The 13,097-nt window shown below is 33.2% G+C and overlaps 3 protein-coding genes across 5 annotated transcripts; 2 read left to right on the top strand and 1 right to left on the bottom strand.

The window, feature by feature from the left end:
• Positions 1 to 3,647: 3,647 nt before the first annotated feature.
• LOC149374740 (uncharacterized) lies at positions 3,648 to 4,513 on the top strand. The gene is made up of 2 exons (XM_089591992.1): positions 3,648 to 3,817; positions 4,015 to 4,513. The coding sequence occupies exon 2, from the start codon at positions 4,015 to 4,017 to the stop codon at positions 4,267 to 4,269; it is 255 nt and encodes an 84-aa protein (XP_089448118.1). The 5' UTR covers positions 3,648 to 3,817; the 3' UTR covers positions 4,270 to 4,513.
• Positions 4,514 to 5,522: 1,009 nt separating this feature from the next.
• On the bottom strand, positions 5,523 to 9,429 carry LOC106638177 (V-type proton ATPase subunit H). 2 transcript variants are annotated; one of them, XM_014351236.3, is made up of 9 exons: positions 9,082 to 9,429; positions 8,920 to 9,001; positions 8,660 to 8,849; positions 8,356 to 8,574; positions 7,751 to 7,852; positions 7,091 to 7,381; positions 6,601 to 7,007; positions 6,408 to 6,521; positions 5,523 to 6,336 (listed from the first exon to the last, which is right to left on the bottom strand). In XM_014351236.3, exons 1-9 carry the CDS (start codon positions 9,137 to 9,139, stop codon positions 6,252 to 6,254), a joined length of 1,548 nt encoding a protein of 515 aa, XP_014206722.2. In that variant the 5' UTR covers positions 9,140 to 9,429; the 3' UTR covers positions 5,523 to 6,251. The 2 variants fall into 2 exon arrangements, with proteins under 2 accessions (XP_014206722.2, XP_014206723.1); XM_014351237.3 differs by lacking the exon at positions 7,751 to 7,852 and having other exon boundaries at positions 9,082 to 9,425.
• Positions 9,430 to 9,900: 471 nt separating this feature from the next.
• Positions 9,901 to 12,749, top strand: LOC106638154 (RNA polymerase II-associated factor 1 homolog). Of its 2 annotated transcripts, none has more exons than XM_089591834.1 (8): positions 9,901 to 10,165; positions 10,317 to 10,409; positions 10,487 to 10,814; positions 10,904 to 11,047; positions 11,112 to 11,215; positions 11,297 to 11,513; positions 11,600 to 11,837; positions 11,944 to 12,749. In XM_089591834.1, exons 1-8 carry the CDS (start codon positions 10,101 to 10,103, stop codon positions 12,339 to 12,341), a joined length of 1,587 nt encoding a protein of 528 aa, XP_089447960.1. In that variant the 5' UTR covers positions 9,901 to 10,100; the 3' UTR covers positions 12,342 to 12,749. The 2 variants fall into 2 exon arrangements, with proteins under 2 accessions (XP_089447960.1, XP_023248554.2); XM_023392786.2 differs by having other exon boundaries at positions 11,908 to 12,749.
• The last annotated feature ends 348 nt before the right edge of the window (positions 12,750 to 13,097 follow it).

Here is a 13,097-nt window from a genome sequence, read left to right as displayed (position 1 = left end):
CTAACGAAGTGTGAGTGAGAGGTGTCTCAGCTTTCTCTTGAAGTATTTTGTAATGTACCTATATCCGAGTTTTATTCGTATATTATATTATAGATAGTATTGGGTAACTTTGAAATGATTGAATAACTGTTACTTCACAACAGTTGGAGCTCGCGTGTTATCAAATTTTTTTTTCATGTAATTTACCGAGAAAATTTATGGGAAAATCTTTATAGAAGTGTCATAAAATAATAAAGTAAAATAAATTACGTTGTTCAATATAAATTAGGATCACAATTATTGTTAAGCATTCAATTAACAGAACCCAATCATTAACGAATTCCTTGATCCAAATCCTTGATCCAAATTCGTTGAGTAAAAAATTTGCGTTTGAAATGAACAACAAATAATTTTTTTTTTTGTAATGTAATTAATTTTAAGAAAAAAAGATCTTGATCTTTTGCAGCTTTTTTTTTTTAAAGATTAGTAATAATAAAACTGTAAAATAAGTGTGTTTCTTTATAAAATCTTTTTTTATCTTTTTTTTTCTGTGTTTGTATTAAGGGATACCCAAGAGTTTTACAATATGGAAATAGTTTTGAATGTATCCTGTTTTGACTAAATATTTGAAAATTTCAGTTTTTGCAATGTAAAAACCAATTCTAGAATTTGTTTTGTCAGCCAACTTACAATAAACTAAATTTGATAGATCTGTTGAAATATTTTATTATCATAAAATTAAAATTAAATATTACAGCTGCAATTTTTTTCAATGCCCAAGCGATTATTGTTAACTGATAACTCGTCTATTGTTAAAAAAATGTAAAAGAAGAGATAAAATCTACAACTTACGTGCAGATAATGCAGTACTGCAGCTAAAAGTAACAGCAAATTATAGAAATGCTTTTACTCTAGCTTATCACAATAAGTATCTTGCACGTAAGCAGAGATGAGTAGACTACTCATCTCTGACGGAGTAAATATAATGTTTTACTGAAACTGCACACACTTCCCGTCCATGCATATATAGGTACAGAATTTCTGTAACAGAAATATCCAAGTGATACGACTCGTTACCGTACCACAGTGTGCCAACATAAGAAAGATTTAGGTTTACTCAATAAATACTCAATATTGTACTTACCAATGGCCTATATCGCAAAATTATTTCTCGCATAAATTATTTTTAGCTTTTATTTTAAAACAATCACCATTAACAATTATAATTTTTTTTATTTCAAGCCGATAGAGTTAAGTTGTTTAATGGCATTAAGTTGTCTTACCGATCGAGCATTTAAAAATAAGGGGATTCCCAAGTATAGGAATCGTTGTCGTCTACTTGAGAGAGAAAAGATTTTTTGATGTTTCGTCCCGCGGGGAGCACGCCTTTATGACACCTATATTGGTGGGGATACCCTATAGCTCAATCTTAAGTATCTTATCTTAGCCCCTATTCGCTATGCGCCTATGTCAGGTGGCGCCGTCGAGTGAGAGAAATTGGCCCTCGCTAAGATCGCCAGAATACACGGAGCCTTATAGGGAAATTTTTTAATAAATTTAAAAAAAAAAGGTTATTAAGAGTAAATTGACCAAACGAATCAGTGATTTGAGTGTGTATTATGTTAATGTACAGTAATAAGTTTTGGTTGGTGTTGTCATGTGTACTACAAGATTGGAAAAAATAAAAACATAGATTGCGACTATGATAACATAGCATATATATATACACACACACATAAGTGCATTATACATGCTTACACTTGTGTAAAGCTTAAAGGATACCCTGTATCCTGTATATCCTTTAATTAGCTTTACACAAGTGTAAGCATGTATAATGCACTTATATATATTATATGCTATGTTATCATAGTCGCAATCTATGTTTTTATTTTTTCCAATCTTGTAGTACACATGACAACACCAAAAAAAATTTGTTACTGTAACTAACATTATACACGATCAAATCACGGATTCATTTGGTCAATCCACTCTTAGTAACCTTTTTTTTAATTTATTAGAAAACTTTCCTATAAGGCTGCGTGTATTCTGGCGATCTTAGCGAGGGCCAATTTCTCTCACTCGACGGCGCCACCTGACATAAGGTAAAACGCCCAATACTTGGACAGATTTTTCGAAACTAATTTTAACGCTCATATTCCGAAGTTAATGTGCAATACTTCCATATTTTTTAAATAATTACTTGTAATTAGGATGCCTTAGGATTATATAACACACAAAAAATGTTTTAAAATAGCTCTTAAATAATAGTTATCGTACATTTTAAAACATGTCAACTTATCGGAGTAGTTGGACAATCATTCTAGACTGTCGTAGTAGTTGGACAACCTTGAAAACCAAAAGTTGGACAATGCTGCAGTACTTGGACAAGTTGGAAAGCAGTACTTGGACAATACTAACTTAAACGATTTTACAGTTGTATAAATTACGATAAGGCACAAGTACTTATTAAAACTAAAGTATGTATTTAGATAAATACCTTATAACGAAAAAATGTTAACGAAGGGGATAAATAATAACAAATTTATTACGTAAAATTCGTAAGTAAAATTATTAATCTTTTTTCCAAAAATAATTTATTAAATGCAAGATAAATCCCTCAGGGTGCATTTTGATTTTCAACATTTTCAATTGTGAGGAATCGCACTTCTCCTTCTTGATTTGAATTTTCTTTAGAAGGAACTGCATCTCTTCAATAGCAAACGAATTATCCAACTCAATTAAGCTCTCACCTCGGTACTCAGTTTTTTCAATTATTCTATCAGTGAGATAGTGTAAAACCAATTTTACTGTTTTTTTTTTAATTTTGTTATTTAAGATTTATTTTTAATAAGACTATAATTTTTCTTACTTTTCTTTTTTGTTTTTGTTGTATGACCTCCACTTTTGTTCTTTTTCATTATTTTATATTTTTTTAAAAACATTTTTCCTCTTTTCAGAACCCATACTTCATCTGTATTTACAGTGAATTGGAGGTTAACTTTTAAAAATGTTGAAAAAACAATTTTCTTAAAGCGGTGCACCCCTTAACAACAAAACTGATTAGTAAAGTGTTTTTTTTCTACAAAGTACTTCACTTTTTATACACTTTTGTTTAAAAAATTCGCATAAAAGATTAACTACGTTAAAAGGTAAACAACTTTGATTGTATGTCCATGTACTGGCTACGACGTTTTTGTGCCTATGACCTGAAGTTGGACAAGAGCTCCACGTCTGTCCAACTACTACGAAATCGTGAGGTGTACTTGGACAGCTAATTTTACATTATAAAAATTTTTTTTGTCCACGATTACATTAGAAATATTGTTAATTAATGTAAAAGTTGTAAAATAATACCATACAGCATTTATACAAATGCATTGGATTAATTTTAACGAGCATTACCTATTATCAAAATCATAGAAAACGGAGAAAAATTATCGCAGTCTTATGGCGCCTACGGTGAAATTTAGAATCATTCGCATGTATTAAATGTTGCTGAAATTTTTTTAAAAATTCAAGTATATCATCAATAATAATCATAGCAATATTAATCTATTACGTTTTTTAAAATATCTCTTTTTTATTTGCTACAATGACTGATTTTCCACTGTCCAAGTATCGGTCTGAATTTCAGTTTTGTCCAAGTATTGGGCGTTTTACCTTAGGCGCATAGCGAATATAACGGAGTGTGAAAAGTCGCTGCAGTCCATCTTTTGTCGTCAAAGAGGAAAAAGCGTAAATATTTGACTTCTTTACAGTTGCCACTGATTTGCCTGTTGAGTGTTCAGGCTACAGGACTTGAAACTGCGTATTTCGTAGTGTACTGAAGAATTCGAAGGTAAAAATAAATACTTAACTATATAATTTTCGTAACTCTCGGACGTTCGGAAGTGCTGATAGTTTCCATTTCAAATCAAAAAGGTTTATTCCTAAGCACCAAGTGGTGGGCATTGTTTTTAAGAATCGTGTTTTATCATGGCGTGGCAGAAAATTTTCGAAAAATTTTTTTTGTTCCCTTCTTATTTAATGTTTCAGATGATGAACAAGTTGATTGTTTTGTTCACCATCGCTATGCTCCTGCAAAACGCGGCAGCGGGGCCCATAGCTGCTGGAATTTGCTATGCCGGGTGTGCGGCTGTGACCGTCGCTTGCTTTGCAGCGGCTGGATTTACCTTCGGCACTGTTCCAGGTGCCGTCATTGCCGCTACTCCGGCCTTGGCTGCTTGCAATGCAGCCTTTGCGACCTGCGAGGCTGCCTGCGTTGCAGCCATCTTAACACCAACACCATAAAACTATATTTGTTTTTGTTTTTAATATAACCTTTAGCTTTTTGTTTTTTTTTTTTTTTTTTTATTTCGTAAAATCAAATGTGTCGTTTTTGACATTGTTATTGCAACATAAAGTAATGTACATCCGACAAATTTTTAACTACCATTAATTCTATTTCTAAGGGTAAAACTTATCTACACCTTATGTAAATGAAAATACGAACACAATAAATACTATCATCTTAGATTCTTCGACATTTAAAACAAAAAAACGTGTTTTATTTCTACTACCTATACGTATTGCATTATTAAAATTTTATATTATGTGCATTCATAGAACAACTCATCCATGTCTTTATAATTTATTTGATAAATATAATGTTTGGCTAACTTTTCTTGAGTTTTCTATTGAATTAAGTATGCCATTAAGTATATGGTGTTCGCTGACGAAGAATGAGAGTACTGAAGACTAATACGAACACATAAGTACTTGTGTTGTATCCTTATTTTGGTCAATTTATGACTCTCTTCTGTTGTACGTATATACTTATATCTCATACCAAAATATTTTTAAAGGTTTGTATTATGTACGTTACATCAATGTAACGTGATACAACAAGTATTGTGATTACCAGAATAAAATATCAAAAAATTTTTTGATCGAATTGTACTGTAAAAAAATAATATTTAATACAAAAAAAATTAATATTTCAACGATCTATAATTTTTATACGATATACTTCATGTAGAGCGATGGCTTTTTTAGCTTTTTTTTAAATTTTTTTGAAATAATACAGCTTTTTTAAATTAGATTCTCGCAGAGTAAAACGTAATATTCTTTTAAAAAGTGACGATGTTTCTTACTTTACAATACATGCATTTTTTTATTTTTTGGAGCAATTATAATTTCTCAAGTAACAAAAAAATAATTTTTCAAATATGAACCTATTTTTCCGCGATATCCTTGTGCAAAACGTCAATTACGATGTTTTCTTGCTAAATAATCACGGTTTATGTAAAATATTTGGACTGGATAAACTGATAAATTTAACATCACGAAGCTAAAAAATTGTTGACATAGTTAATTGTGCATTACGGAAATTTATTCGCTATTTTGTCTGTAAATCTTTTACTGAGAATATCAACGCAATAAGAAAAAATCGATTGACATGAATGTAAATACAAAACATTCGTATAGCAATTAATTATTTATAAGTTTTAAATTTTAAAATTTATCGTCATATTTTAATGACTTTCACCGGTGAATAGAATCGATCGTCAGTTCTGCACGGAACATACGTTTAATCGATGTCTAAATCAGTGATAATCGTTTTTCAACGCTAACATCGAACACAAAGGCCTTTTTAATGAGTTTGCATTGCTGAGACGTTTGCAATGAGCTTTAAAAAAAAATTTCATTTTCAACACTCTTTATTATGAATTTTTTCAAGTATAAGTTTACAATTATTGTAAAACTTCAATAAAAATAATCGGCTTCGCCTCGGGTGTCAAAAATTCCTGTTATCTAAGTCTTTCTTTTAATAAAAACGATGGATGATATTTTAAGATCATAGATAAAATAATCGTTTCTTTTATCATTATGTACTTCAACAAACTTTTATTTTTTTAAGATAACAATAAAATATTTTTAATGAAGTATAGATAAGATAGTACAAATGGCCTTGCGATGTAATTTACCTACCTATTATCACCGTTGATGATAGCACAATACTCCAAAGAGTATATTACATTTATTATTGTTTGGACAAATATTGTGAATTTTAATATTCTTACGAAATGTTTCAAGTAAACCAGATATTTGAGCGACATTCTTTATATTTACAATACACACGTATTAATGCTAAAATTATTAAACTAAAATACTGAGAGATTTCTAATTAAATTCTTAATTAAAAAGTTATTAAAACAAAAATATTTTAAATGAAATAACAACATTTAACATATTTGAAGCTTCGATTTAAATAAATTCGAGTTTTTTCAAAATTAAGCTTTAGCTGGCACCAGATTTCCAGCTTTAGCCCCATTACTTCCTGTTTGCTCTTTTTCTAATTGTTTTCCTAAGTATTCCCTGAAATTTTTTTTTTTTTTTAGTTATTGACAAGAGCGATCAATAATGCAATGACTAATAGTTCAACGTACCAATTGTGTACCATTAACTTTTGTACAGCCAAAAGTGCTTCATATCTAACATTGGGATCCTCGTGACTGAGTAACTGCATAACTAACTGCTTACCATCCAGTTGCTCAATGATGCTGTAAATAACGCTCAATTTATTGATCATCAATATTTAAAAAAATAAAATAAAATAAAAAATAAATAATAATAACTTACTGTTTGCCTCTAGGATAGTGTCTGACGTATTCTCCAACATCGAAACAAGCAACGCTCAATACTAAAGGATCCTTGCTGACTTGCAGCAAATGAACTAATATGCGAAGCAGTTCGTAATTCTTTTCATTAAGACGACCCGAATTTTCTCGCCAGAATTTCCCAGACTTGTGAACAGGTGACCACTCTAGTCTACCAGATTTTACTTCTGTAGCGTATTCATCAAACGAACTCAAATCTTGGACAGACGCTTGCAATTTATCATTCAAAAATTCAATATCATCCATGATATCTTCATCATCGAATTTTCTTTGGCTGAGGATAGACAATTGTTTCAAGACTTTGCACTGAACCATGGCAATGCAATGCTCCTTTGCAACTTGTGAATCTTCTACTTTTTCAATCAAGTTCTAAAGAAATTTTCGTAATATTATCAAGATGAATGACCAAACTGGAGGAAGTTCCTTGATGAAACATGTTAGAATTAACTTACTCTGAATACTGCAAGAATGATTCTCGTGACTTTTTCTTTAACCGAATCACTCAAAATATCGGCAAGTATGACGATGACGTTGAATTTATTCATTTTTTCAGCAAGTAAAGGATTAAAGGTGAGCACCCATAAGCAAAATATCAGCTGGTACTGGACTTGAAAATTAACTCTGCCAGAGAGAACACTCAGGAGAGTGGAAATTCCATCAACTGACACAAAGGTGAACCGATACTCATCTATTCTAAGCATCATTTGCAGACATCTTGCGGCTGATTGAATGTAATCGTTATTCTGAATCATATAATTAATATTTATTGAATTTCTATTTGCACTCTTTGTCTCCAGGCTATTCGTTTGTTCTTCATTTACTTATTTATTTCAATAAATGTTTCCAATGGTAGATGCATTCATTTTAAATAAAAAATTTGAATGTCATTTTTATTAGTGATCATCATGCAAGTTGCATCAGGAAAATACTCCTTATTAGGAAGAAGAAAAAAAATGAAGCACAACAGCTATTCAAGAATGAAATGTTAATGCCATCGGCTTTGTACGACAGGAATTCTTCGTCAATTATTTTTGTAAAAAAAACTTGGCGTTTCAATACTTAGTTATTAGGAAATCAACCATTAATTAATTATGCGGTGTTACTAAACCGACCGGGTTGAGCAATTCATGCAGCTCATTGGCCTCTCTAGCTTCAGTAGAATGGTCATCTTGTATTATGTCAGCATGCATTCTTCTCTCTGGTAGGGCTTCAAACTAAAAAATCCCCTACTTACTTAGACTTATTCTGTTATTTATTAAAATAATTATTTTATCATGGAGCAAGTAAGCAACACTTACAAGCTGTTTTAGAAACGAATCGTGTAATTGATATTTTTTTTCTAATTTGTCGCGCAATTTTTGTTTTTGTCAAGTTAGATCATTATAAAGCAATTAATTTACATCATTTTTTATCAAAGTAATTAATTACATGAAAACGTTATACAAACGAATAAGCAAGCTTGAATAAAATATCGTGCAAAGAACCAGCAGTTATCTATCTTACAGCATGCGTGATGAGTTAATCTCAATTCGTAGTTGCAATTAGTAACACATGAATAAAACGTGGAATGAAAGAGATTGATGGAACTACTATGGATAAAATAGTGAGATAAAATCAACATTTCTAAATCACAAGCTCAAACCATAAAACGCTAAAGTTTCGCAAGTAAAAAAGTACTTTAATTTCTCAAAGACAAATTGGAAATTAAAGAACTTACGCTGATCTTGAGTTGATCCTTGAGCCAAGTCAAATAAAATTGAAGGTCAGTTTTTTCCATGTGATCGTGACTCCAGCAGGCTAATTTTGCGATTATACGGGCTGTCATGTTTACAATAAAACCATCCTCTCTGTTTAACAAGTTTAAAAATGGACCCCAAACTGATTCTCTTTTGCGGATAGAATGTTCCTTAAAAATTTCCACACGGCTACGATTTTCCTATTAAAGTAACAAACGTCAGAGTTTAGAGACATCATGCGAATAGCGTCTTCGATTTTTAAGATTTTATAGGACAATTAAGTACTTGAAGTATGTCATCAATCATAGTAAGGATGTATTTAATGGTCTGATCTTTGGATACATGTCCAAGCAAGCTGAGGAAAGTCTTGGCAGCTTGTCCAGGATTTTCTTTGAGCTTGGCCTCTCTGGCATTAACATCGCTTGTATCAAAGGCAACAATAAAGTCGTAATCTTCCTTTGAGATCATGTGGGATCTGGAGAGCAAGAGACAATGTGCAACTTCAAGTTATTAAATTATAATTATTACTATGTGCATATACTAACTGAAGATAAGCCTGCCAATTGATTTTCTGGCTCCTTATGTCGGCAGCTTGCTGCTGCAACATACTCGTTGCAGCAAGCATTTCTACAAAGATGAAAGTAAGTGCGTTAGAGGCAATAAATCGTTTTTTAAATATTTAGGGAAGAGCTGCTCCGAGGACTCACCAATGTTTTCGTCCGGCAAAGCTGGGATGATTTCCATGATTTTCGTGCGATCCGCCATAAGTTGCAAAGACTTTTGACTCTTGAATCTTTACCTGATCGCAATAAGACTGAAAATCATCAACTCCACTATAATATGTTGTTTTATAATATGACCGCTTGTCTTGCTTAATCCTTACAACTTTACTGTTTCTACACAAGAGATGTTTTCATCGATCACAAGCTTTGGTCACGCGAGTCACGAGATTGGAGCAGACAACATAGTATTGGGATTATGCCTCTACCACGTGACCTCAATATATATATGACTAATATAGAGGCGAAATAACACAGGTCTTATGGGAGGAATCTTGTTTTTATTTTTTTTCGCACTTAAAAAGATATTGAGCTTAAAAAAATTGTTAATTCCATGTTACTGACATAATGAGAGTTACGTAGCTATTTTTTTCCTTTGGTGAATTCGTTCATGAAGGTTGAAAAAGCGTTTTGAACGTATACGGAGTGCCGTTTAACCCTACTTTGAGCTGTTTGTTTGTTTCAGCTGTTGCTGCTGCTGCGCTACTGCTGCTGATGCTCAGAGGTAAACAGCTCAAAGTATAGGGTTAAACGGCACTCCGTATACGTTCAAAACGCTGTTTCAACCTTCATGAACGAATTCACCAAAGGAAAAAAATAACTACGTAATTCTAATTATGTCAGTAACATGGAATTAACAACCTTTTTAAGCTCAATATCTTTTTAAGTGCGAAAAAAAATAAAATCAAGATTCCTCCCATAAGACCTGTGTTATTTCGCATCTATATTAGTCATATATACACTGAGGTCACGTGGTAGAGGCATAATCCCAATAGCAGCAGAATGGATTGGAGATTGGAGCTGCTGTCGGCACACACACATAGGTATATTGTTGTCACCGTTGTTGATGACTTCAATTTAAGTATATGTGCCAAACGAAATGAAGAGTTTCAACTGTCGGTTGACAAAGTGATATTTGTTTCTCAATCTTCTTGAATCTCAGAACAATGCCTCCAACCATACAAAACGGAGCTGCTGAGAAGCGCAGTGTAACAAGACCTGCAGAGAAAAGGTAAACAGTGATCATCCCTAACCCTCAACCTTCCTGCTGCTAAAACACATTAATTTCTACTTTTACAATTTTTGTTCTATGCTCATTGATATGGATGGTAAATAATTAGTGCCACTCATTTTATTTTTTTCGATGTTCTCGCTTTTTGTAGATTGGAGCTCATATGCAAAGTCAAGTTTTGCAACTCGCTTCCAGACATTGCGTTTGATCCAAAGTTTATCAGTTATCCATTTGACACTAACAGGTAATGAGAGAAGCACATTCAATTTATTCAACTAACTACAGCTTGGTTTTTTTGTATAACCAAATGTCCCTTTGTAGGTTTATTCGGTACAATCCGACGTCTCTAGAGCGGAATTATAAATATGAGGTACTCACAGAGCACGATTTGGGAGTTGAAATTGATTTGATAAACAGAGAGACTTACACCAGTGATCAAAATGCTCAATTAGATCCTGCGGATGAGAAGTTACTGGAAGAGGATGTTCTCATGCCACAAGATTCAAAGAGATCCAAGCATCACGCTAAAAGTGTCTCTTGGCTCAGGCGTACAGAATATATTTCCACCGAACAAACGAGATTTCAACCTCAAACCACATCTGATAAAGTTGAAGCAAAAGTTGGTCATAATATTAAAAAGCACTTTAAGGTAGTACCAATGCAATTTATTTTTACTATTAGTTCAATGTTTATCTTTGACTATGATTGTTATTTTTAACAATTCATTAAAACATTTAGGAAGAAACATTGTGTATGGATCGTGATTCACAAATTAAAGCTATAGAGAAAACATTTGAAGATAATAAGAAACCCATTGAAAAACACTACAGCAAAGCTAACGTTCATCCTGTAGAAATTTGGCCTGTTTTCCCAGATTTCAAGGTATACCTCGTTGTGAAATATATTACGATGGAGATTTTAATTTTTGGATTTTCCAAATGTGTAGTTGTGGAAGTACCCTTGCGCCCAAGTTATTTTTGATTCTGATCCAGCACCTATGGGACTCTCGGTTCCTGCACAAATTGAAGAGATGTCTCAAGCAATGATTCGGTAATCGTGATCAAGCAAAACTTTTTTTCATGAATATTTACTCACAAAAATAGAAACTAATTGACAATATTTTTATTTTAGTGGTGTGATGGATGAAAGTGGAGAACAATTTGTTGCTTACTTCTTGCCGTTTGAGGAAACTCTCGAAAAGAGAAAGCGAGATTTTTGTTCTGGAATCGACTACGCTGAAGATGATGAGTATGATTATAAAATGGCTAGAGAATACAACTGGAATGTTAAAAGTAAAGCTTCCAAAGGGTACGAAGAGAATTACTTCCTCATTATGCGGGAAGAGGGGGTAAGAATGGCTTGAAAGTCTTTTTTCTTTGTCAAGGTGTAGAATAATAATCACAGGATAAAAAAAATGGTTTAATTTTTGTGTAGGTATATTACAATGAATTGGAGACACGTGTGAGACTCAGTAAACGAAGACAAAAGGTCGGACAACCAGCTAATAACACAAGGCTTGTCGTACGCCATCGGCCATTGAACGCCACGGAATTCCGTATGCAGCGTTACCGAGAAAAACAACTCGAACCACCTTGTGAGGAGGATGAAGAGGAGGAAGAGGAAGGAGAAGAATTGGAACCTCAGAAGACCGAATCTAAAAATGAAGAAAAAGGTACCGTGTTTGCAATTATTCGTACTTTGTTTGACTTAAATCGCATTTTTAAATGTCTCTTTATTTTCAGAATCGGATAGAGAAGATAACGAGCAGGCAGAGCAAGAGAACGTGGATAATGAGGAGGACGAGAATAAAGAAAAACTCGAAAAGGTTAATAAAGAAGAGAGATCTCGTTCATCCTCACCGGCTTCCTCTCAGGCTTCGAGCCGCAAGTCTGGTTCAAAGCCCAGATCTCGGTCTCGATCGCTATCGAAAGCTCGCTCTACGCGCTCCATGCGCTCGAGTCGCTCGGTACGTTCTTCGCAGTCTCGCTCCCTATCAAAGTCCCGCTCCCGCTCTCGCTCGGCTTCCAGGTCGGGCTCTGGCTCGCCTGGTCGGTCACCTTCGAGGTCGCGCTCTCGCTCGGGTTCTCCGAGCAAAGCCGGTAGCGCCAGTGGTAGTGCCAGTGGAAGTGGCAGTGCTAGTGGTAGTGGCAGCGAAAGCGGCTCCGAGTCAGAGTGAAGTGCTTTTTTCATCTCTCACATATTCACGAGCGTTTTCAATCAACATTTTAGGCTCACCCATTCATATTGTTCATTTTTCATTTTTATCATCTCAATGATTTGTGTTTTGGGTAGAGTTGCAACGAAACGAAACTTTGTACAGTACTTAAACGTCATCTTATTCTTTCAACAGTTTTTAAGATACTTCCAAGCAAATGACTATAGCTATTTAAATCATGTGCCTATGTATGGTATAGTCATTCAAATTTTAACTGTAATATCAAGTATTGTTCAAGTCGAATTGTAAGAGTTAATTAAGATGTTTTTCATTTTTAACTAAAATGTAATGTTAATTGCGTCCTTCATCATATGCAATAATGTAAATAATTTTTTCATGGGATAAATAAAAAATTTTTGTAAAATAGAACTTGCAACTGTAAGTAATATGTTTAATTTTAATGTAAATTGGTTAATTTCATTTAAATACAATTATCGGTGCATGGTCAGCATCAGCAAACGCTAATCAGGGTAAAGCTTTGGGATAGTTTATTAGGAGAGTGATAATCGGCATATTGGTAATATTTATAACAGTTAGACTTAGACTGAAGGAAATACAATAAAAATTAAATTGATTTTACAATCGTCCTGATTGACCGACTGAAATTTCTTTTTGGTAACTATAATTGATACCGACACTGATTTGACTTGACCGACACTACTCATTTTTAGTTTTTGGCTTTTGGTTTTCACGCCTCTAAAGTCCCTAGATCAGCAA

Source organism: Copidosoma floridanum, unplaced genomic scaffold, assembly GCF_036245765.1.
Source record: "Copidosoma floridanum isolate Cflo_tuat_1 unplaced genomic scaffold, Cflo_Japanese_pri ptg000014l, whole genome shotgun sequence".
NCBI lineage: Eukaryota > Metazoa > Arthropoda > Insecta > Hymenoptera > Encyrtidae > Copidosoma > Copidosoma floridanum.
Note: the sequence above shows the minus strand (reverse complement) of the source record. Positions and strands in the feature narration are given on the sequence as shown.